Source organism: Anastrepha obliqua, chromosome 3 (genome assembly GCF_027943255.1).
Source record: "Anastrepha obliqua isolate idAnaObli1 chromosome 3, idAnaObli1_1.0, whole genome shotgun sequence".
NCBI lineage: Eukaryota > Metazoa > Arthropoda > Insecta > Diptera > Tephritidae > Anastrepha > Anastrepha obliqua.
In genome coordinates this window covers 21,878,712-21,904,677 of record NC_072894.1, presented here as the reverse complement: position 1 = coordinate 21,904,677, position 25,966 = coordinate 21,878,712, and the positions used below count along the sequence as shown (strand labels likewise).

Here is a 25,966-nt window from a genome sequence, read left to right as displayed (position 1 = left end):
AATTATTTTTTCTTCTTTCTCTTTGTAGAAGATAATTAACAAAATAAACTCCTCTTCATCACTCCACATCTCCACGCTTTGAATTTGACGATTGAAGTACGCCTCGTTTGCGGATCACCAAGCGTATCCGCCATAGTCATTCCGTGTGCGTAAGCCATTATGTTAGTATCTCTTTAGAAAAAAATGTATCTTTTCTTTTACTAGGAAGGTATACATAGTAAATTGTAGACTTTGAAACCGTTTTTCTCGAATCTTTGATTTTTTTGGAGTTATGACGTTTTTCCAACACCCCGAGCAAAATGAAGAGCCCTTCCGTTTTATGCCATTATTATTTCAATATTTTCCATAGCAAAAGTACGATTGCCTGTCAAAGTACGACCTCTATAAGAAACCATTTTTTCTATATGGCAGACATCGAACCCAGAACCAACCGAAAGGAAGTTATGAACAATCTCACTAAGCCATAGCGGCTGCCAATACTAACATGCAATTTAATTGTAAAACCTCTGCAAGCTGGAGTAACCAAGCTTAGTGGAAACAATTTTAATTTATTTTGTCGCGCATCAAATTGAATGAGAGGTGCTTCGAGTGTCCGATAATTGATGAGTTTATCTACATATTATAATATAATATTTTGTTTTAACAACTTTATTTGTGCGTGCATATAAATGTACGTATTAGGAATTAGACAGTGAAGGACAGAATTTAATTTCTTAATTTAAATTCTGAGTAGGTAGTTAACTTACCAAATACAAAAGTATCTATTTATTTGATGTTTATGTAAGCGTCAATTATGTTAAAGGAGATGTAATTCTGCATTTCAAGGTTTAGGTCTGCATACTAACAAACATGCAGTTTCGGAAGTGTTTCACGCCGTGTTAGTCAGCCAAAAATTACAAAATTTAGAAGTATTTGGTGAAAAAATGTAAAAAGTTTTTGAACTTGAGTTATTTGAGTAGTCACACATTGGACTGAAATTATGTAGATAAATAGAAGTGTATTTCGAAGATGTGTTTTCTTATTTCCGGCAAACAGTTGAAAGATGAAATATTACAATATCAAATCTTATAACGGGTGATCAATTAAGAGGAGTTTTTTTCATTTGCGTTTTTTTTTACAGATCGCGCGCGAGTTGTGGCAAACTGTCATCGTGGATTTGTTGAACAGCGTTTGGCATTTCATCATGGAAAGACTCACACCGCAACAACGTCTACAAATTGTTCAACTGTATTATGAAAATCAGCGCTCTGTGACAAATGTTTTTCGTGCGCTTAGACCGCATTATGGTCAACATAATCGGCCTGCCTTAAACACTATTCGACATACCATCAACAAATTTGAATCCTAATATTCATTGGTGGATAATTCTCGACCGAATAGACCACGTCCAGCAAGAAGCATTGAGAATATAGAGAGAATATATAGCAGTAGCAGAGAGTGTACGTGAAAACCGCGATGAATCAATTCGGCACCGTTCTCAGCAACTTGGGCTGTCGTATGGAACAACTTGGTCAATTTTACGGAAGGATCTTCATTTAAAAGCATACAAAATACAGCTCGTACAAGAACTAAAGCCAAATGACCTTCCTGCACGTCACCGTTTTGCTGATTGGGCTATTGAAAAGATTGAAGAAGATCCGCTGTTCTCGAGCAAAATTTTGTTCAGCGATGAGACGCATTTCTGGCTCAATGGTTACGTCAATAAGCAAAATTGCCGTATTTGGGATGAAGAGCAACCAGAACAGGTTCAAGAGCTACCTTTACACCCAGAGAAAACAACGGTCTGGTGTGGTTTATGGGCTGGTGGAATCATCGCTACCGTACCATGATATCGGACTTTTTGCTACCTGAAATTGAATCTAATGATCTCTACGACATTTGGTTTCAACAAGACGGAGCCACTTGCCATACAGCTCGTGAAACAATGACTTTATTGAGAAGTCATTTCGGAGAGCAGCTGATTTCACGTTTAGGACCTGTGAGTTGGCCACCAAGATCTTGTGATATCACACCTTTGGTCTTTTTTCTTTGGGGATTCGTGAAGTCCAAGGTCTATGCTGATAAACCAGCTACGATTGAAGCTCTGGAAGCCAACATTACGCGTGTTATTCACGACATACCAGTCGAAATGCTCGAACGAGTGATTGAAAATTGGACCTTCAGAATGGACCACCTTAAGCGTAGTTGCGGCCAACATTTGAATGAAGTCATATTCAAAAAGTAAATGTCAAAGAATGTCCTTTCAAATGATAAATAAAGGTTTTGAACATAATTTACATTTTTGTTTTTTTTTTTAACTATTGAAAAAAGCACCTCATGATTGATCACCCGTTATTAGCACTTTAAAGTAAAGTTTTTGTTTATCGCACCATTACTCGTTACAGTGATACTGGTAGCATCGCGAAACCTCATGGAGTAGGTCATCAAAAGACTGCAATGTCACGTGAAATGGTTCAAAAGGTGAAGAAGCGACTAGAGCGAAATCACGACGTAATGTCAATCAAATGGCGAAAGAACTAAAGGAAAGAAAATATCTGACCGTAACATTCGCCGCATACTGCAAAATGATCTCAAAGTCAAGCCTTACAAGGTCCAAAAGGCGCATAATCCCACACCAAAGCCGCAACATGTCAGACTTGAGAGAGCGAAAGAGTTGCTTTGCTTGGCCGACCATTGTGTTTTCTGCCGAGAAAATTTTTCCAATTGCGCAATTTGTAAACTCCCAAAACGATAGGGTTTTTTGATCAACCGTTCATACGAGAATTTGAGTCCCCGATTGGCCACCAGGAGGCAGCACCCGCCACAGATTATGGTTTGGGCGCTGTAACCGCAGGTGGGCCATCTCCAATCGTTTTCATCGATCCTGGCGTCAAGGTAAATATGAAATATTATCGGGAAATCATTCTGGAGGTTGTCTTGAAGCCGTGGGCAGACAAATATTTCGGTGGCAGTCCATGCACGTTTCAACAGAACTCTGCACCGTCTCATAAAGCTGGAGTAAACCAAGAAAGGCTAAAAAAATCAACGTTCCGAACTTCATAACGTCCACACAATGGCTCTCAAATTCACCAGACGCGAGCAAGGTCCGAACTAAAAGATTCACCAGTCTCGAGGCGCTGAAAAAAGCCATTGTTCACCTGCAAGCCACATTCGGGCAGCTTGCGATTCGTTTCTGGACCATCTCAAGGCCATAGTCAAAGCAAAAGATGGTCATATCGAGCAAAAGTAAATGGATTCTTAATTTTGTATTATTTTCACACATTTTTTTACTTTGAATTGAATAAAAGTAATTTTCCAAACTAAATGTATGGCCTTTTTATTGGTTACATTTCGAGTGCCGGACCCTGTACTTCTATATATTTCGACTTCCGGCAATTCGGTAACGAAAAAATGGGTGCACAACAACTGACTTGACTTCTTCTTCTTCTTTTAAACTTTTTGAAATATCATGTTCTGTGCAAAAAAACTGAGCATTAGCAACAGAGTATCAGGTCTGTTCATTAAGCAAATAATTTGTATCGATGATTTCGTGATTAAAATGGAGAATGCTTTTTTTTTTAATTAATACGAGATAGCGCAACTAAAAAAAATTACTTATTGTGATTTTTTCCGCCAACAGTTTAATCAGCTGTAAAACTAGCAAATCGGTACTTTTTTTTACGTTCATGTACTTTTTTTTTATTTTTTTTCTCTTTGACAGCGAACTCGCGTAAATTAAGTGACTGGAAAATTCCTGGATAATTTTTACATGAACGAGGTCTGTGTAGATTGTACATATAGCACGAACACATCCACCAATACTAGACGGAAGTCGTCGTAAGGATTTAAGGCGAGAACTCCACTCCAACGTTCTAGACGCTGTGGCTTTCAGCACTTTACTGAGCTAGGAAAGGATCGATTATGTGGCAGGTTTAGGTTAGGTTTTTGTGGCAGTCGGCTTAGAGTAGCCAACTCACTTAGATCACGGTTTATTTTTCATCGAACTAGTTTAACTCTGTTATTAAACGTAGAATAGATTTTATCTCAACACAGAATAGTTCCGTAAGAGAGCCAAAATAGTTCTTTCCTAACAACCTTAATATATTTTTAGCTAGGGCTGGACAGTTACAGTGTGTTCTACTGTTTCTTCCTCTTCCTCGTCTCTACAACTTCTACGGTATTCATGCGAAAATATTTCTAGCCTAGAAGAGTACCAGTGGCTCATCTAGCTGAAAGCTAATTTAATTCAAACCCGCTTGTTGCCGCCGTTTCCAGTTGATACTTAGAGGCAAAAAGATAATAGGAAAAATATGATTTTATAGTAGTCCCCGGAAAATAATAAAACTAAATCACTATTACAAATTTTTTTGTTTTTAATTAAAGGGAACATACCTATACTCATATAAAAAAATTCTTTAAAAATACTTTCTATGGCGGTATAAAAAATAAATAAATAATTGGCGCGTACACTTTTGTTAGGTGTTTGGTCGAGCTCCTCCTTGTGGCGTGCCTCTTGATGTTGTTCCACGAATGGAGGGAGCTACAGTTTTATGCCAACTCCGAACGGCAATTGATTTTTAATGAGGAGCTTTTTCATGGCAGAAATGCACTTGGAGGTTTAACATTGCCTGCTGAGGGGCGACCGCTATTAGAAAAACCTTGTTCTATCATTTTGTTGTTTCAATATATTAGATTTAGTCAAAAAAAAAACCTCAAAACGAAATTGATGAAATGCAGTTAACGTTACACTGGAAAGCTGCAAAAACAGTTAGTGTTTTCAATGAAGTGGTTAAAAATGGGTTGACTTCTCGGCTTCAACTACCCAACCAAGTTACCACCAAGAACTACCTCGTATTTCGACAGCTTTTCACTAACTGTACGACTTTCAAACCACGTCACACTTATTGTGACTTCGTCTACACACCGAAACAGGTGACCGACAGTCGGTTCTACTTTACCGGAACGACCCGGATTTACTATATATCCGGCCAAGGACTGTCACTCTAGCAGCACTCTCCGTATATGTATGGGCAATTTTTTTGCTTCTACAACAACCGTCAGGTGTTACACTCAAAGGAGTTAGACCTACATTTAGCCATGTTAAAAGAAGAGAGGCAGACTAATCAAAGTTAACTGGAGAAAATAATGAAGTTCTGTCACATTCGCAAGGATGTTCGACCATTCCAAAAGAGCTTCCGTATTTTCATGGGCACCTGGAGGAGTCTTGAAACCAGCACAGAAATAATAGGCTACTCCAATACTGACAATTTCATGCGTCTTTAAAAGGTAAAGCCAGAAAATGGTTTAGAGCAAATTACTATTACCGGTAAAGATCACAGAAATCATTCAAATGTTGCGCATGTCTTTCGGTAGGACAGAGTTAATAACGGATGATCAAATTAGAGGTGTCGGATTTTAAATTGAAATAAAACAACGAGAATTCTTTATTACTTTTGTGTAGAACCATTAATGAAATTTACTGTTTAACCCTTAGCGGTCCGATGCCGAGTGTGGCTCAACATAGTTTTGTGTTCTAATAGTTAATTATAAACTGAAAACGGTGGCCGCCGTAGCCGAATGGGTTGGTGCGTAACTACCATTCGAAATTCACAGAGAGAACGTAGATTCAAATCTCGGTGAAATACCAAAATTAAGAAAAACATTTTTTTAATAGCGGTCGCTCCTCGGCAGACAATGGCAAACCTGCGAGTGTATTTCTGCCATGAAAAAACCCCTCATAAAAATATCTGCCGTTCGGAGTCGGCTTGAAACTGTAGGTCCCTCCATTTTGTGGAACAACATCAAGACGCACACCACAAATAGGAGGAGGAGCTCGGCCAAAAACCCAAAAAGGGTGTACGCGCCAATTATATATATACATATATATAAACAATAAAAAAAAAATGTTTATATAAATCTCTCCCTGCGTTCGTGCTTAAAAGTTTTATAATTTAATTTATATTCCCACTAATTCACCTCCCTAATTTACATGGTACGCACTTACGAATCCAGCTCGGTCCTGCTGGAACGAAACGGTAAAGATCGTTCGGTCCGTAAAGGGTTAAAGATAATCCCTTTCAAATGTTGACGGCAACGGTGCTATAATTCGGTCATCCGTATTAAATTTTGCATGACTCGCTGAGGGACTTCGTTCGGTATCTCGTGAATAACTTTAGTAATGTTGGCTTCCAATACCTCAATCGAAGTTGGCAGACACAAAGTATTTAGACTTTACATTCCCCACAAATAAAAGCCAAAAGATGTAATATTACACGATCTTGGTGGTCAATCCACTGGCCCGAGGCGAGAGATAAATTGCTCACCGAAACGACAACTTACTGCGTTGTTACTGTTACTCCATAGTTTCACGGGCAGTATGGCAAGTAGCAGCGTCTTATTGGAACCATATTGTTATGGAGTTAAGGGGTACAATTTGCGGTATTAAACAAGTCGTTTATTATGGCGCAACAGCATTCGCTATTCACTGTTAAAATAAAATTTAAATTATGGTAAAGAGATATAAGGGAGGAGTGGAACACTAACTCAACATGGATAAATGATGACTCACAAAAATGGTACACAGATGGTTCCAAAACGCTCCAAGGAGTAGGAGCAAGAATAGTGGGGTCTAGAGCACAAAAACCCCTAACACTATGTTCAGATACCATGATTTTCCATGCGGAGCTCTTCGCCATAATGGAAACAGTGGAAATCATACCCAAAAGAGGGTTCTAGAAAGTAAAAATTAAATACTTTCGGACAGCCAATCGGTTCTCAAAGCCTTGAATAGCTTCACATTCAAGTCAAAAGTCCTAATAGAGTGTAACAATGCACTCAACAAACTGGCCACTGATTATTAGTTTTCAGTGATTTGGGTACCAGGACATGAGGGACACTAAGGAAACGAAAAGGCATACTTTTATGCCAAAAAAGGGGCAGAAGGGCTATTTATTGGGGCAGTTTCCGGCTTTAACACAAATAATATAAAATAGGAAACCAAAAAATGGATCCAAACTAAAATCAGGGAACTCTGAAACGGCACAAGCGGCCTTAATCACTTGAAAAAGTTTTTGAACTTCAATACCAACAGAGCAACATCTGCTCTAACCCTAGATAAAAAGGGCCTCAAATTACTCTGTGGAGCACTTACAGGTCACTTTGCCTGTAATAAACACTTTAACACAATAGGGCTATCTAGTAGAAGATCACTCAGGTTCTGCTGTGATGAAGAGGAGTCTATGGAACACATAATCACCAACAGCGACCCATTAGGCCACAGGAGACACGGAATCCTGGGCTCATAACTACTACAGGAGTAGGACCTACAATTGCTCCCACCTAAGCTGCTGGTTCGATTCCTCTATATACTAAATAATTATGATAATAGTAGAGATAATGTGGTTTTTTATATGTTTTAAATTGACTTTTGACCTTCGATTCTCCTCCATTGTAAGTTAGCGCATACAATTTTTGGCATCAATAAAAGAAGTTCTATTGAACGCAATTTTTGTTTTTCTTTAGTTCTTCCATATTTTAAATTACATCATTTCTTTTATCTAAAAAATAAAAATAAAATATTTGGATATGTGTATAAGTATATCTATAAAATTTTATCTACGTAGAAAACCAACCAATGTACCTCTCATGTTTGAACCCTTCGTGATCAGGAATTGAATTGTTATAGAGAATTCGGGTGAATTTCTTCATTATGTGCATATATATTACAGAAATTACCATAAAATAAGATTTTAAATAAATTTTTCAAACTGCATTAAAGTTATTTTATTATCATACAAATTACATTCTTAGACGAGAAAAAGGTCTTTATTTCAGTGACAAAATATCTACATACATATGTCTGCTTTTTTTGGTGGATTTTGATTACAATACAGCTTTAACAAATAATACAAATACACTTCAGCACAATAATTAGTCTAGGACTATTTACATAAACAAACTTTACCTTTTTTCTTGCTCATATGTATGTATGTTCAAAGTAAAATAAACTAAATATGTATTAAAGTCTGAAAAGACAGATTTTATATTTATTAGCTCATAGCCGCCTTTGGTTTTGACTGAACATGGCATAATGTAAAGCTTCTTGATTTTGATGTTTGTGATAAAACTTAAGCCCCAATAATTATCACAAATCTTTTACGACTAATCACATATATGTACATACATACCTATATTTACTTGTACAAAAAATATATAACACATTTCAGATTTAAAACTTTCATATTTATAGTTTGCTCGGAGTTGTGCCTTTTTGCTTTGCCAGCGGGCCATAACGATTTATAAAATCATTTACTTGCTCACTAATGCGTTCTGGATGGTTTATGTGCACATGATGGGATCCATCCACCTCCGAATATTCAAAACTCGATTTCATTTGCAAAATTGCTAATACTTCATCATAATACTTCTTATCCTCGAAATAACTTGAATGACGCGCTTTAATGAATAAGTAGGGACACTGTATACGTTTAGCCATTTCTACACAAAGTTCCTGTGATCCAACCATATAATTGTAAAACTTTAGGCGGCGATCTCGGCTAAAGAAATACTTCTCTGGATATTTTTCCGATTTTTGTATGTTGCGTGCCAACATATGTTTACAACGGTCTTTATTAATGGAATGGAATGTGCCAATAAAAATGCGTTCAATGAGTTCATCAAAGGAATAGCTTGGTGGCTCTTCCTGAGATCGATTACGTTCATCCTCCTTTACAAACTCACGCATACGCGTTTCCACTGTGCGTATAGCACTGGCAGGTGGACGTTGATGTGGTTTTAGTGCATCAATACCGATAACCATGTCCACTTTATCCGGAAAAACAGCGGCGAATACAAATGCAATGATAGAGCCCATAGAATGACCGACTAAGGAGACTTTTTGCCAATTATATTGCTTCATTACAATTAATATTACGTATAAATTGTCAACCAAATTGTAGTAGCAACCATTTGGCAGTCGAGATGAGAGTCCATGACCGGGTAGGTCAATCGAAAGGAACGGCACCTCTGGTGACAAAAGAGGCATAAGTAAGTCAAATGTGCCAGCATTATCTTGCCAACCATGCAGGCCTAGTACGGGTTGGCAGTTTTGGGGGCCAAACCATTTACCGGATAAATGACCCCAAGGTACAGGAATAGTAATCTCTGCAAACTTCAAACAAGAATAATATGCAAGTATTAAAATTTAGCACTTGTGTAACTTATATAAATACATTTACCTCACGAGTCGGTGGTTCATCCGTTAGATCTCCTGCATGGCGATAACGCCGGGTAAAATCATCTTTGGACTCCATTTGTTGTGTGAAGCGTGCAATATTAGATTAAATGTGTACCGCAGATTTATATTCACCAAGTGATAGTAAATTATACATATAAATGTATATATGCGTGTGTAGAGGTTTTTACGTTCATATGCACATCAAAGCAATTAGGTACTGTAAGTTAGATGTTGGACTTTGGTTTGATTTGGTAGATAGATCTAAGAAATTATACCTCAAATTTACCACAATATTTGTCACCGTAAATTATGTTCTCTTCTCACTGAGGAATTTAGTACTAAGAATCTATTTTTAATACGAATCTGCATAAATCTATTGATTAATAATTACAATAACCCATAATCAGAAACCTTTTACCGTGTATGTTTAAATTCTTATTTAGTAGATGAATGATTTTCTACAACTGTCAAAGTGATGAAGTTTAAATAAAAGCAATTGGCAGCACTCCCCAGCCGGATTTCGTGAAAAAGTAACGCAGTCGGTTAACTTTTATAGAAGATAGAAGTAGTTTGTTTTTAGTTTAAAACATTTTAAACAGTTATTCCATTTATTTCTATTGCTCTCCTTCGAAACAACATTTCTGTTAATTTCTCAGTAAAAATAAAAGTTGTAAATGTCAGCAGTAAATTTCTTTGAATCAAATAGTGCTTCATGGCCAAAAAAGTATGGAAATGTTAGTTTTGAAATACTGAGATGCTTCCATAGTATATGTAAGCTAATAGGCTTATCACAATTGGTTCGTTGAGTCTGACAGCAATATAGCTTATGTGTATTTGAGTCGAAGGCGTCACATACGTGCCGTACGCCATGCCGGAATGCACAAAAACTGGCAGCTTTCTATATATTATTGCCGTACGGCAAGTTCGCGCAAATTTATATCGATGTTGCTTTTTTATTATAATAATATAATACAGAAAATAAATGGAATTTAAATTAATTGAGTAAATTAAAATGCGCCTTATCTTTTCGAAAAATGCTTGAAAGAGTAGAGAAAATAGAGAAAAGACTTGACTTAATGAAGTCGTCCTGAAAAATGAATATGAGTCTCGTTCTGGAAGTTGTGGTCCATATCGATTACTATAAATTCTATTAAAACCCTCTTTCGCTTCAATAAGCATTTATTTTATAATATATTTCAAAACCAACAAAAGCTTGTTTATACACCACGAAATATGGTATTTGCTTTCACGAAAAGAACATCCGCTGCTTTTTTGTTTATATGCGGCAAAACTTTCATTGTTTCACCACGGTACGTTTGACTAGTCACATTAGACAAATGGGTTGTCGCAACGGATGCAAAGCATTGTGACAGCCCTATAAGGCATAGCAAGTCACTTCCTACTGACTTCTTTACATATTACATATGTGTTCGCTTAGCAAGGGTTAAAATATGTAAGCGGGTAGGCTGGCAACACCACTCCCACCATATGACACTGGCGATTTATCATAAATGCCTTATATATCTACAAATTTGTTTTTATGTTGTAATTTGGATTGATGACGATTGGAGCTAAATTTTTAAGTCGATAAATTCGGTGCTATTTTTTTATACTAAGCAACAAGGGTATTGCAAATATAAAACAATAATCAAGAGCCATAAGGTAACAAGTGTTTTAGTGTTGTAAATTTAAATGGCAAGGGATTTATGTACGGCAAGCGGGTTTCAATAGTTGCTTAGTGAGGCAATAGTTTTTTTTGTGATGGGTGCTTGAAGATTATATTCAGATATGCTATGCATTAAGTAGGTAAGTAGAAAAACGGCATAGGTTATTGCATTCCTTTTTAATTCGTTTTGTTTTTAAATATTACATTTGTGCATATATCATTTAAGAATCAATAGTGAATTTCAAACTTCTTTAAACTATTTGCTCATGTTTGAGAATTTATGCCAAGTACGTATGGCAGTGTTCCTGTGGTTGACCAGAAGATCACATTTCTATTTTTATATCTGAGAAGTTGCTAAAACCTTGCCGGTTGTTCGTTCGTATTGGATAAATAGTGACAATGAATACCAACAAATTAAAAAAATATTACTAATAGTGTGTGACTACTACGCAATTGCTTGGCCGTATACACTTACCTACATACACCTGTGTTCAAAATAATAGGAGTGCGATGAATAACCAAATGTTAGCTATTCTTTTTGTATTTAATTTATTTTTATTTTATGTATGTATATTCCACAAATTCACAAAAATTATGCAAATTGAAAAAGGGTCATAAAAATGTTCAACCTTTTAATCAGATTCTTCAGAAAACTTGAAGTTATGGGGTTTTGTAGTTCATTTAATTTTAGTAGAATAAATTATATGTTTGAAGTTGCTTAAAAACCGCGTTGATTTTAGCAAAGTTGTTTGCATACGATGCTGAGGATTTTCTTCCGTATAAAGTGTATATTCGAAAGTCTTCCATTGAAGAAAATCCTCAAAAAGTTGCCAAAAAGCAACGAGAATTTACAACCTCTTGACACTTGCACTTCTTTAATAAAAACATAAACAAAAATTATATACAATAAATAATTATTAAAATTTGTTAATTGCTCGCGTTCCTTATATTTTGCACGCAGGTGTATATCTGATTCTCTCTTGTGCTTTTTGGACTATAATTTCATAAGTTAATCATTAAATACATATGTAGGTCAAAATGTCGTTTAAAGACCCCATTTTCACTGCTTAATAAAGCATTCGGAAAAGTAAATAAACAATTGAAAGCGTAGATTAAAAAATTGTTATCAAATAGAAATGAATAAACCGAAAGCGCACTCGTAAACGAAACATATTTTTAGCTTTGGCTCAAATTCATTCACAAATGAAATTAAACAAATAGTAGTGAAAAATATAAAGGTATGTTGTTATGTACATAGATAAATTCTTTATGAGCTTTGCACTTCGACCTGTTGATCTTTTGTGCCCGTTTTATGTACATACATACTTGCGAAATGTAACATTTCAGTTTATACGAATTCAAATAAACTCAGACGGGCCTGTGCGTGTACAATATAGAACTTGGAAGATAATTAATATAAAATTCTCACAGATTTGTAAGTGTTCATAATACATAGTAATTTGCATCTTCTAATTCGGTGTTCATTACATTATTTGTCAAATTTAAAATTTTTGGTACAAATTTTACCTGTTTATAGGCACGCAATTTAATCGTTGTGCAAAGGCCATGTGAAAAGCCTTTCTCATTGTACCAAACAAAATTTGCTTTGTAATTCATCCATTAGTATTGTGCTAATATGTTAATTATTTAAGTTTAAATTTTAAATTTGGACATTTTCGTTTGTACAAATTGATTACTTAATGTCTGTTAGCTAAAGATTGCCCTAAAATTCCTTTGGTTATAAATAACTTAAAATGAATGTATGTATGGGCATGTGCTGGAAAATTCTGAAATTGCAAATCACACGGAATAGTTTGAGGTGTGATGCACTTCATGTGATTTGAATGAAGTTCGAAGTTAAATCCGAAACAACTGATTGTGAAAAAACAAACAATTTCTATTTAATTTTGATTTAAAGATTTGCGTTAAAGGGAGCGTTTATTTTTATTTTTTATTATTCATTTAATACTGTGTGACTGTCATTCGGAAGAGCACAGGTTCGAAATCCCGGGAACGAAGCAGCAATTGATAGAATTTTTTTATAATAGCAGCCGCGGTCGTATTTTTGCTCATAAAAAACCATTTGCCGTTCGAAGCAGCGTAAAACTGTATGCCAGTCCATTCGTAGAAAACATTAAGACGCACGCCACAAATATGTGGAGGAGCTCTGTCAAACACCCCAAAAAGGGTGTTTAATTAATTCATATACAGTGAACCACAAATAAACTGGGACACTTGTTGGTTCTGACTTCAATCCTTTATCACTTGAGCTTAACAGCTCAACCAATTTTCAAAAGGCAAAATCAATTCAGTATTTTATTATCATATAAAAAACGAAAATAATAAAAATTATTTGAAAGTTTTCCAGTAAACAAAACAATAACTTAATTTTACAACTCAAACACAAAATAGTGCAGTAATGAAAAAATAGTAATAAATGAAAATTTGCTAATATTTTGGGCAGTATCCCATTGAGCTTGTAGATGTCGTTGACATATCTTGCGATATTTGCCCATATCTATTCAATGGCTGATTGTAGGTAATTTTTATCACTAATCTGCTGCTTGCGCAATTATCTTTCAATGTGGGCCCACAAGTGCCCAATGGCATTGTGATCTGCGTTCTGAGGAGGATGTGCCAATACTTTTTTTACATCGTAAAGCAACCATTCCTTTACCATCAGCGCAATATGCCTTGGATCGTTGTCGTGCATGAAGGTGAACGTTGCTGGTAACTGTAAATTTTCGACAAATTTGGAAATTTGCTCCTTCAATATTTCAATATAATTTATTTTAGTTATTGTGCCATCAATAAAACAAATCGAGCCCGCTCAATTTGCTGACATTGCTCCCCAAATCATAACATGCACGCTACCATGTTTCACAGTACCAGCCACATTAGACAGATTGAGCGCTGTACCTTCCCTTCTCCAGTCAAAACTGCGGCCATTCTATCAAAATTTGTTTAATTTCGACTCGTTCAAAATTCATTTGGATTGCTAACGTATTCTTTAGCATAGTTCAATCTTTTTACTCACATTAATCCTTGAAAGGATTAAATTAAATATTGATAAAACCAAATGTATTATTGTAAATAAAAGCAACAGAGACTATTCCTATGCGAGACTAACCATAGGGGGCAAAACAATAGAGAGAGTAAAAAGTTTCAGGTATCTGGGTGTATGGCTGAATGGCCAATGGGACCATGATTATGAGATAAGAGGCAGAATAGGAATGTCTAGAGCGGCCTTCATGAAGATTAAAAGGTACTGACACACCGGGACATACCAATCGGGTTAAAGACAAGATTTTTAAAATGTTATTGTATATATGGTCAACACTCTTATATGGATGCGAGGCCTGGACATTGAAAACCGTAAGCATACACCTACTAGAATCTTTCGAAATGTGGTGCTATAGAAAAATGTTGAGAATAAGCTGGAATGACAAAATATCAAATGACGTAATGCTAAATAGAATGCAAACCTCCAGGAATATGCTTACATAACAAGAGGTGACAAGTATGATTTTTAAAACTGCTAATGCAGGGGAAAAAATTGAAGGACAAAGAGGAATTGGTAGGAGGAAAATGACATGGCTAGAGAGCATCAAAGAGTGGACAGCTCTCAAAATAATCGGCGAACTAACAGCGGCAGCGAGAAACAGACAAAAATATAATGACATCTATACTAATATTATAAAGAGGAAAACTTTGTTTGTTTGTTTGTTTGGTTGTAATGAATAGGCTCAAAAACTACTAGACCGATTTTAAAAATTCTTTCACCATTCGAAAGCTACATCATCCACGAGTAACATGGATTATATTTTATTTTGGAAATAGGGCTCGAGATATAGGTCAAAACGTGGAACCGGGTTACCTTCGGATGTGTATGTACAATATGGGTATCAAATGGAAGCTGCTTGTCATTAATAATATGACCTGACAACCGTACGACTAAGATCACAATGTCGTTTGTATGTAATCGCGAACGTCTAGCATGGATACGCCGATTAAGAAGAAGAATCCTTGAAAGGAGGGAATTTTTCTCCTATGCTCTGTATAGGTTACTGTGCAGAAAATGTCTGATTGTTTTTGGGTGCACGCCCACAATTGTCGAATAGTTTATTAATTTGCAAATATTAACTGCAGAAATTTTCGAATTCTTGTCCATTAAACGTTTAATATTTCTCTTGGTCACATTTAAGTTAATTGTAGAAACTCTTCCAGTATAACTTTTTCTAGGAAAAGAATGGTTTTCATTATATTTTTTCAATATATTAAATACTCTCGACTTGTGTTTTTTTTTTTCAAACTCGCTATTTGACGCACACTTTTCCCTCCGGAATGGTATTTCACCATCAGTTCTTTTAAATCACTCAATGTTTGCTTATTCATCTTCATTCTTATAAACTTGCAACGTCAATGGCAAAATGTGAGAAATAAAACTAGCTTAAATAAATATAAAATATGCTAAAAAATTAGCTTGCCCCACTTTTTTTTGATTTTGAATAAACGGAGTTATATATATTCAACGCAAATGATTTCTTAAAAATTTTTAAATAATTTCTTTATTTATATAAATTTGAATGTTTTGAATATTGGTTTCCCAGTTTCTTTTTGTATATCACTGTATATATATTGATAATAATACATATAATATATATATATTAGATAATAATATTATATATACATATATTTATAATCAACAACCTGAAAAGTCATTAGTAAGTTAAGAAACTTCTTCTAAGAGGCAACTCGAATCCTATGGATATTCCAGAACAAAAGCTGAATTTTCAATATTAACAAAATATTGTCGCCAGCTAAAAATAACAAAAAAGTGACCGAACGAAAAATGTGCCATCACTTGGAAAAACCCGGTAGAAGAAGACATATCAGCTGAGTTTGTTTATAACTTTGTGTTGCCCAAAAAAATTACCATAAATATGCATTATATACTCCGGTTTTTTATTGTTAAATTTTCGATTTTATCGATTCTGATAAATGTACGTTTATGGTTGCATTAAGAGCTAAATGCAAATTTAGCGTTCAGCCTGAATCGAATGGGCCTTATACCGGTTGATTTTATTGTAGTTTCTATGTTCCCACGGCACGTAATTCGCTATCTCATTCGTTGTTCATTTACTAATTACCTCATATGTATTTAATTCGGTCTCAATTACCTTGCGAATTATCAAAAAACTGTTTTGCCTTCCCTATTTTTTTTTGTCATAAATTTACAGAAATTAGCTGCCAAACTAAAACGAAAGAATAAATCAAAACAAAATTAGCGAAGGTTGTATAATAACCATAAAGAATTAAATTTTAAAAATATATATGTATATGAAGGGTTTTCCAATAACAGGTGTTATTTTGAATAGCCCGCTTTTTCGGTAGATGTCACTTTTGAAGCTGTCATTTCTTGATATTTGACAAGTAGAAACTACACCATTAATAAAAATGCAACGATACACGCTTAAACAACGCATTGAAATTATTAAAATTCACTATAAAAATGGTGAAAATTTAGCAGAGACGGTTCGTAAAACTCGAACATATTTGGGTCATCGTGAAGCACCTTGTCGGACCGCAATACAGACATTGGTGAAAAAAATTCGAGCTCTTGGGACAAGTTAGTGATGTAAAGAATAAAACCCGTGCACGTCGCTCAAGAACAGACGAAAATATTGATATTGTAGCCGAAAGTGTTGATGTAACCCCAGGTTTGTCCATTCCTCTTCGTTCTTTGGAATTAGGCATTCCCCAAATGTCATTACACCGTATTTTGCATAAAGATTAGGGTTTTAAGGTTTATAAAGTCCAGTTAACACAAGAACTCAAGCCGACCGATCATCAACAACGTCGTGTCTTTTCTGTGAAATACATGAAGATAATCCGAAATTCCATCGAAAACTCATCTTGAGTGATGAGGCCCATTTCCACCTCGGTGGCTTCGTCAACAAGCAAAATTGTCGGATCTGGGGCTCAGAAAATCCAAGAGTTATTGTTGAAAAGCCTCTCTATCCTCAAAGCGCGACTGTTTGGTGCGGTTTACCTATGGTTCGGTGGAGTCATTGGACCTTACTTTTTCGAAAATGAAGCTGGAGCAACAGTTACGGTGAATCGATTGCGGTATCGAGAGTTTATGAACGCTGTTTTATGACCGGAATTGGATGGTATTGATCTGGACAAACCATTGATCTTTTATCAAAACAACACCTCTTATTGGAAAACCCTTTATAATAGGCGCTTACAACCTTTTTGGGTGTTTGACAAGCTTCTCCTCCTATTTGTGACGTGCATCTTAATGTTGTTCCACAAATGGATGGACCTACAGTTTTAAACCGACTCCGAACGGCAGATATTTCTTACGAGGAGCTTTTTCATGGCAAAAAATACACTCGGAAGTTTGCGATTGTCTGCCGAGGAGCGACCGAAGTTAGAAAAAACTTTTTCTTCATTTTGGTGTTTCACTGAGATTCGAACCTACGTTCTCCGTTTTTTCGAATGGTAGTCACGCACCAATCCATTCGGCTACGGTGCGCGAATAATAATAATAGAAGCCGAAAAAACGATATTGTGAAAAAATTATTATGTTATTCTTCAACTACTCTGCTATTTCTAATAGTATGTGGCTCTTTTTACAGCAGCCACGTAAACCATTTCATTGATCTTCTCGCCCCATATTTCTATTTCTCTTTCGCGAGGTTACTGCCACTTGCCAGCATCTTTTCTTATTGCTGGAAAATGTAAGGAATAAATTAAGTTAAATTTTAGCTTTGCTTTTCTTTTTTCTCTATTACTGATATTCACAACGAATAATAATAATACAAAGCAAAGAATATGAACAAGAGGGAGAGCCTTCAAAGTTAATTACGAATACGCCGTGAAAACACGGAGATTTGCGAATTACTTAGAAGCCGTGGGAAATTTGTTTAAAATTAAAAAAAAAGTTTGATTGACCGACTGTCATTTTTCTCAAAATCATAAATGCAATACTCTGTACTCTAAAGAATTTTCAGAAAAAAGTTCCGTTATTTTTGCTTTTGATTACATGCATTGTCTACTCATAGATTATACTCAGTTTCTTAGTAATTTCGCTTGTTAACAATGGAGTGGGAAGCTATTGCAGTGACTGCATTATAGGACTGTCACAATCGGTCCTTTGTGTCCGCTGCGGCATTTGACTAACGTGACGATAAAACGTACAGGGGAACCACAAATAAAGTTTTGCGGTATATAAACAAAACAAAAAAAAAAACAGATGTTCTTATAATGAAAGCAAATATTATATTTCGTTGTGGTTTGTTGGTTCTGAAATACTATATTATAAATTAGTGCTTATTGAAGCGAATGAGCGTTTTAATAGAATTTATCGTTCTTGTGGTTGTTGTAGCAGCTTACTAAATCCTGTCAGTGCCATGTAGACTATCGGCCGTCTTCGTCTAGCTCGTCTGACGGTAGGCCCAGAAAACTAGCTGTTTCGATAGGTTGAGTCCAGAGGCAGAAGGGGAAATTCTCTTAGAAAGCAAAAAATCATGTCCAGGGAAATTAATGTTTCTACCAGATCCATTTCAAGACTAGTTAGGGATAATCTCCACATGAAAGTCTTCCGTCGCTCAACTGGTTATCATTTGACAACGCGCTTGAGGAAAATTAGACTCGACAGATGCAAGCAGCTTCTGCGATGGCACGTGGTCAACGGCCATCAAAATATTCCTTCCACAGATGAGAAAATGTTTACTATTGAATAAGATTTTAATAAGCAAAACGACAAAATCTATGCAATGCAAAAATCTAAAAGCGCAAAAAATGTTGTTCCAAGTGTTCAGTGTGGCCACCATCCAACCGCCGTAATGGTTTGATCAGAAGTGTCCTGGGCCTTCATGTCTTCATTTCTGCGAGAAAGGGGCTAAGACCCGGGCATGGAATATATCTCAGAAGGTGTGGTGCAGCAGTTGAGCAGTACTCGTTTCAATGGAGAGCGTGGGATCTTCCAGCAAGATGCGGACTTTTATAGCCCAAAGAGTAAAAACGACACAGCAGTGGCTAAAAAACAATATTCCTGGGTGCATAGCCGCATAAGATTGGCCGTCGGGAAGTTCAAATTTGAATCCATTGGACTACAGTTAATCGTCTGCATTGGAGAGCATGCCCTGTCGAAGAGCAGAAATTTGGAGTCTTAAAAAATCTCAGACATCGAGATAAAGGATCTGTTGTTATACCTGGACCTCACTAAATGTATCTGACTTGGAAAAAAAAACAAAAAAAAAATACATCATCACAAGAGACAGTGGTAGTAAAACGGTGCTGGTCACTAATCAGGAGTATTTCAGTGGAAATATTCAACCACTTCAACAACAACAACAACATAAACAATCTTTGGTTCGAACAGCGATGTCAATATTCAGGGTGCGTGTCACAAAAGCTGAATGGCCTAATCGTTTGAAGGCTTTTGTAAAAGCAAATGGTGAACATTTCGCATGAAAATTAAAATTTTGTTTTTAATATTTACATGTTTAAATAAAACTAACTTTATTAAAGAAAGTATGACAATTTCATATTTATAAAGGACTTAACTTGTAACAGAACTTATGGCAGGACATAGTAAATTGTCGATTACATATTTTTGTCAAATAGGGTTTTATTTTGATAGCAGTTTAGACTTTGCTTATCTGAATTAATAATGAATAGCTCTAATCATAATTTTTATTTAACGATTATTAATTCATGTGAGATGGTGAGCGGCGGCATCACAAAGTTCACATTATTCGCCTATCAACATACGCGATGCACACATATATATGCATCTATATAGTATTAGTACATACATATGTTTTATAACCACTTTTATTGCCTTAAATGTTTCTGTCGTTTAAAATGACTTTCTGGACTTTCTCTATGCAATCGATATCTTTTTGATTTCTTACTGGCTTCTTCAGTATTAATAACTATTAGCTATAATTTTGCTTGGATACCTTTAATGAATAGCTATACGGCGTAAACTTCAGTACTTTTGTTTAAATTGTGGCGATCGGTGGTGTAATAATCGCTAATTAGTATTATTAAAATTTTACAAAAACTACAGTAAGTCTGAGAGAGAAGCTGTGTTTTATGTCTCTTTCTCGAAAATTTTTGATAAAATTACATTTACTTTTGCGCACATCTTCTTAATAATTATAAATAAATTATATTTTCTTTCAACATTTTGCAGAAACTAAGTTTGAATAAGCGCCTACACAAGCAGATTACATAAATCATGTCTTCACTTGCGGCGCTTAAAAGGTTAAGACTGATACACTTATGCATTGCCATCACTTTCTTTATATCTGGTCTGGTGATAAATCTGCTGCAGTTAATATTGCATGTGGGCTTGAAACCTTTCAATGTCGTGCTATTCAGACGCATCATGTATTACCTCTGCTATTCGCTGAACTCCCGTAAGTGCTTACGCAATATCTAACTACCTTACGAGTCACAAAAAATAATTCCATCATTAAACTTACTTTTTCATTAGAGCTACTCTTTGTTGCCGAATGGTATTCGAATAGTAAATTAGATATTTACATGGATCCAGATGACTTTAAGAAGTATAGTGGGAAGGAGCATACCATGCTTATAATGAATCATACATATGAAATTGACTGGCTGGCCGGTTGGATGTTTTCAGAAAAGAATGGTGTTTTGGGCAACTGCAAGGCTTATGCCAAGAAAGCCATTGCATATGTGCCTGCAATTGGTTGGGCTTGGTATTTCGCGGAATTTGTCTTTTTGGAGCGTTCATTCGACAAGGATAAAGAGATAATTGCACGCCAGCTGAAAGAAGTGTTTGCCTATCCAGATCCCGTGTGGTTGCTGTTGAATGCTGAGGGCACTAGATTTACGCAGAAGAAGCACGAAGCTTCTGTTAAGTTCGCGCAAGAGCGTGGCATGCCTTTGTTGAAACACCACTTAATACCGCGCACAAAGGGTTTCACTGCAAGCTTGCCTACCTTACGTGGTCGTTGTCCAGCTATTTATGACATTAATTTGGCCTTCAAAAAGGATGCAAAGGTATGTGAATTATTAGAATTAGAAGAGATATAATCAATCTAATTTGTTTTTTAATGTCGTAAATTGTGTAGAATCCACCGACTATTTCCTCTCTACTAAACGGACTGCCGGTAGAAGCTTACATATTCATACGTCGCATTCCACTTGAGGATGTACCTGAAAATGAGGTGGAGGCTGCTGAGTGGCTTCAAAACTTGTTCCGCGAGAAAGATCGCATTATCGATAGCTTCCACACAACAGGCAGCTTCTTTGAAACGTCTGGCTTTAAGGAAGTTCCTGTTATGCGCTTTAAATATCGCCCATATAATATGTTGAATTTCATTCTTTGGGCAGTATTCTCGATATCGTTAATACTGTACTATTTAGTATCTTCATTTTTGTCACAAAACTGGATTGGGCTTTCGATTGCTGTCGGCATACTTTTGGCAAGTAAGTACCGCATACAATAGATGTAATTGTAAAATATTTTATGGGATTTATTTTTATTCAGTCTACATACTTATGGTGAAATCCATTAATATGTCAAAAATCAGCAAAGCGTCATCATATGGTTCCGAAGCACAAACACATCCAAAGTCCAATTAACTCAAATGTCGAACAAGCACTCGCGTGCACACTCATCCGAGCAAACATTATTTACAAATTTTATCAAAATGCACAAACGTACACAAAATGAAACGTACAACCGATAAGATTCTAAGATTGTAACCTTTATATAGGCGTATGTATTTTTACAATATCATGTTCATTGAAAGAACTGAATTGTTACTATTTAAGTGAATAAAACCGAGCAAAGTTCAGATGTATTTAAAAAATGCTAGCAAATTTATGTGCATATATTATATAAGAATATACATACAAGATGTCTGTGAACTATAGCAACGTAAGTGGAGGACCCATTAGAATTTACTTAAATACCTTACATTAATATTTATGTGACCTTTTAAATAGTAACTACATTAGAATATTTCTGACTATGATGAAATAGGAAAAAAGGCAGTTGACTATATAAGTTGAAATAAGATTTACTATAAAACCGAAAGGAATGTCTTCGAATTTCTTAAACGTTTACCGCTTCGTATATTGAAGCAGAAAATTCCTAGAAGCACAATACAACCACCTACTACAATTTAAGTGTTTTACGGCTGTAAACCACCTATTGAATATGGTAATAAGAAAACTTCCAATAAAAATAGTTAATTATTGAGTTAAGTTGTTTGAAAGAGGTAATGGAAGTTAGTGTAAAGAGGCTAGCTGAAAAGTAAATCAATTTGAATTTGATAAATATGTAAATAAAAATATATTTCATACAGATAATTTATAGTTATGGATGTTTGGTATACATTTTTAACGTACTAATTAATTAACTACAGAGAAACATAATTTTTTTTTTTATGGTTTTTCTATCATTTCTACGCCCAGTAAAAATCAAATCTCGGTGGAAACGTTTTCCTCTCGTTTCTAATTAGGATTATTTCGAAAAAAGTGATTGAAGAAAGAAACGTATAACTAAGCTGTGTGCAACTGTGTTAACGAAAATTAGATATTTAATAGCAGTCAAAAATAGAGCTTGTTTAAGCATGTAATTAAAGTAGCAGTATTGTGACCGCTGAAGCCGTACCATTCGCGAGTGTATAGGTTCGATTCTCCGTGCATGAAACAGCAAAATGATAGAAACAGTTTTTTTCTAATAGCGGTCGCCCCTTGGCAGGCAATGGCAAATCTCCGAGTGTATTTTTGCCATGAAAAAGTTTCTCATCAAAATCTGGTTAAAACTGTCAATCCCTCTAATTGTAGAACAACATCAAGATGCAAACCACCAATAAGAGGAGGAGTGAGGCCGTACATACATATATATATATATATATATATGTATATTGCAGCACCTGTAAACTTCTGCAACCCTGTTGCAAATGCTAGGCTAATACTTTTCTGATGTTCAGCACTTATTTTCGACAAATAGGTGAGGGTAAACACGCAAATAAAATTTATGGAGTTTCCTATAAATACTTTCCTTTATAAATTTGATTCATATTTACGATAATTTACAATTAATTTCAATAAAATGACAAAGAAAAAAGAGGCAATCATGCAAACAAAATTTTTATGTTACAGATTTAAGAGCTTTTGTGCGCAACAATGACCTAATTTGGGACAGTTAGAATGTCACACTTTCGCTGAAGTTGGCAAAATTTCACATCAAACATGATACCTAAAAAATCGTGTAACACAGCGGTTGTGTTTGCTCATATTAGGTTTGTTCATGTAAAAATTATCCAGTAACTAAATTTCTGAGAATGCTCTCTCAACGAAAAAAATATAAAAAACAGTACATAAACGTAAAACCAGTAACAATTTGTAGGTTTTATGAATAGATGATTAAATTGTTGGCAGGTAAAATCACGAAAATTAAACATTTTTTCACTTGAGCTATTTCATATTGAATTAAAAAAAAGCAAATAAAATGCAAAACAACGAGCTTCGGAATGACATGATTTCATTTTGTCAGATGAAGAACATTCCATTAGCAATTACAATTCGCAAATTTTAATTCGTCTTTATTTTTAATTTGCTATCAGCTGTTTTCCATCTTTCCCGTTTTCCTGTTTCTTACAAGTCAAAATTTATCCAGTAAAAACTTGCAACCTTCCCTCAAAATGAAATGCCATTTTGCTCTCTCACTTTCCCCTACTTTGCAAGTTTTTTGGGCACATGAACACCAAAACGTGATAATTTGTAACAATTGTTACCAACTATTTGCTTCATGAACAGACCTTCTATATTTCATTGACCTCATGTCCCTTGTTTGCCAAAGCTGTATTGTTCAAAATAAAATAAATAGTTCAAATCGAAATGTTTCTGGCTAACAAAAAGGAGAATTTGCTTGAAATCTACACTCATTCTAAAAACGGATTTGTATATGTTTATATTTATAATACATCTTCCAGAAAGTGTTTTCAGAAACGTGTCGACAGATAATTTTAAATCTAATCTGTGCGTAAAAATGTTGTCAAATCACTTTATTCGGATGCCCGAATGAATTTTTAAAGTGATATATTAGAATTTAAAACATGCAAACACAAATTATGAATTAATAATGTATTTATGTATTTCTTAAACATTTTCATATACAAATATAAATAAAATTTTATTATATTTATATACTGGAGCGATCTGTCTTTTTTCTGATTTAGTGCTGTTTTTGTTGGGAGTAACCCACCAATTTTCGTCCTACCAAATATTAATGAACAAACTCTCTCATTTTCACCCACTGCAAAGTACTTAGAGGTAATTCTGGACTCCAAACTTCGCTGGAAATTAAATATTGAAGTACGGATCACAGTTGTAAGCAACCTGAGAAAAAGGAAGCGATTTTACATTTCCTCTGTGAATGCCCTGCCTTCTAGAAGGCGAGAATGTCAAATCTGGGCAAACCACTTTTAGAGAGTCTCGAACAACTGTCTGGCTTAGTCCTAATAAGGTTTCTAAACCGCACAGACTTGATATAGTCATGCTGTAGATAATCTTTAAAAAAGTTGATAGCAAGGATATGGCAACAAAATGGTGCGGAATGGTGGAAAACTTCAAAGGGGTTTGTTGTTGTTGTTGTTGTTGTTGTTGTTGTAGCAGTATCTTCGCCCTGTCAGTGTAGTGTAAATTACCGGTCGTCTTCGTCTAGCTCATCTAACGGTAGGCCCAGGAAACTGGCAGTTTCGACGGGTTGGGTCCAGAGGGAGAGAGGTGTTAGATGAGTGGGTTTGATGGGGCATGTGAAGAGGTGGTTAGTGTCGTGCGGGGTACCTTCACATGCTGGACATATGTTTAGTATGTCGGGGTCGATTCTGGAAAGGTAGGAGTTTAACCTGCTACAATATCCAGAACGTAGTTGTGCCAAGATTACGCGGGACTCTCGGGGAAGCTGGAGCTCTTCGTCTGCGATAGGTGGTGGTTGGACTCCGATAACGGCATTCGGGGGTCGGGAGCTTAGGAAGGTGGTAAGGGTCTCTCGATGAATGTCGCTAATTGCCTGTCTGTATACTGTCTGATCCTGGAGTGGTCTGTCCGTTTTGTCCTGGATCAAAGGGGTTTCTCGTTGCTAATGCTATATTCCCACGGCACGTAATTCGCTCTGTCATTCGAAATTCACTTCAAAATTACCCTTCGAATTGAAAGCGAATTACCTCATTTATAATTAACTTAGTCTCAATTATCTTGCGAATAACGAACAAATGGTTATTCCTGTTTCCCCAATTTGAATTTGATATTAGCTGCCAAACCGAAATGAAAGAGTAAAAGTACGTTCACATATGCAGTGATTAGCAATAAATCCACAAAAATTTATATAACCGTTCACATATGGCAGATTAGCTGCAAAATTGACAATCAGCTAAAAAGACTGTTTTGAAAGGTTTTTGCTTACAGAAATTAGTTTGGTGGAATATTTTACTGCTTTTGGTTTATTTAATTATTATTAACGATATGAAGAAAAGGCAAAGAGAAGGAACAGTTAATTTAATTATGCAAGTTGCTGCCACTAATAGACAGTTGAAGGAAATCTGTAACCGACGTTTACTGAGTTTGCAAAAAATATTTGCAGCAATACGCATGGGAAATTCTATATTACATTTTATAATAAGTAATAACAGGCTAAAGCGTCTATGGACACACGCTTTGTTTTGTAATGCGAATGCAGAATTAATATATATTTTTACAATGACGTTTCTCCTTACATCTGTAATAATAATTATCGAAAACACAGGGTTGTATGGGAAGCTGTATGGTTACAATCTAAGATTATTTTGTAATGTCGAATTTCGGAATAGAAATTTTGTATGGGTAATCTAGCTTCCTAATTACGGATTAGGAGTTAAGCTCGAAAAAGTAGATAATCTAATATACTTATATGAGAACTTGTTATACATAAGTAACAACAAAATTAACGAACGTTAAGTAATAACAAGTTAAATTTGCATAATGGAAGCAAAAACTAAAACAATAGAAGTAAGGTACCGTGCACTCAAGTTGTGCATTTTCGT

At 35.4% G+C, this 25,966-nt stretch overlaps 2 protein-coding genes across 8 annotated transcripts; one reads left to right on the top strand and one right to left on the bottom strand.

Annotated features, from left to right (window-relative positions):
- Window positions 1–7,776: 7,776 nt before the first annotated feature.
- Window positions 7,777–9,675, bottom strand: LOC129240076 (probable serine hydrolase). Of its 6 annotated transcripts, XM_054875553.1 has the most exons (4): window positions 9,633–9,675; window positions 9,501–9,577; window positions 9,216–9,431; window positions 7,777–9,148 (listed from the first exon to the last, which is right to left on the bottom strand). In XM_054875553.1, exons 3-4 carry the CDS (start codon window positions 9,288–9,290, stop codon window positions 8,222–8,224), a joined length of 1,002 nt encoding a protein of 333 aa, XP_054731528.1. In that variant the 5' UTR covers window positions 9,291–9,431; window positions 9,501–9,577; window positions 9,633–9,675; the 3' UTR covers window positions 7,777–8,221. The 6 variants fall into 6 exon arrangements, with proteins under 6 accessions (XP_054731528.1, XP_054731525.1, XP_054731523.1 ...); XM_054875550.1 differs by having other exon boundaries at window positions 9,216–9,577; window positions 9,633–9,673; XM_054875548.1 differs by having other exon boundaries at window positions 9,490–9,668.
- Window positions 9,676–10,737: 1,062 nt separating this feature from the next.
- LOC129240075 (1-acyl-sn-glycerol-3-phosphate acyltransferase gamma-like) lies at window positions 10,738–22,247 on the top strand. 2 transcript variants are annotated; one of them, XM_054875545.1, is made up of 5 exons: window positions 10,738–10,876; window positions 20,092–20,317; window positions 20,395–20,930; window positions 21,002–21,359; window positions 21,421–22,247. In XM_054875545.1, the coding sequence occupies exons 2-5, from the start codon at window positions 20,137–20,139 to the stop codon at window positions 21,513–21,515; spliced, it is 1,170 nt and encodes a 389-aa protein (XP_054731520.1). In that variant the 5' UTR covers window positions 10,738–10,876; window positions 20,092–20,136; the 3' UTR covers window positions 21,516–22,247. The 2 variants fall into 2 exon arrangements, with proteins under 2 accessions (XP_054731520.1, XP_054731521.1); XM_054875546.1 differs by having other exon boundaries at window positions 10,738–11,020.
- The last annotated feature ends 3,719 nt before the right edge of the window (window positions 22,248–25,966 follow it).

Excerpts from the sequence above, each read along its gene's own strand:
- LOC129240075 (XM_054875545.1), top strand. The coding sequence starts at position 20,137 with ATGTCTTCACTTGCGGCGCTTAAAAGGTTAAGACTGATACACTTATGC. Across the intron at positions 20,318-20,394 it reads CTGCTATTCGCTGAACTCCC|AGCTACTCTTTGTTGCCGAA; the intron begins GTAAGTGCTTAC and ends CTTTTTCATTAG. Across the intron at positions 20,931-21,001 it reads CCTTCAAAAAGGATGCAAAG|AATCCACCGACTATTTCCTC; the intron begins GTATGTGAATTA and ends TAAATTGTGTAG.
- LOC129240076 (XM_054875553.1), bottom strand. The coding sequence starts at position 9,290 with ATGGAGTCCAAAGATGATTTTACCCGGCGTTATCGCCATGCAGGAGAT. Across the intron at positions 9,149-9,215 it reads ATGAACCACCGACTCGTGAG|TTTGCAGAGATTACTATTCC; the intron begins GTAAATGTATTT and ends TCTTGTTTGAAG.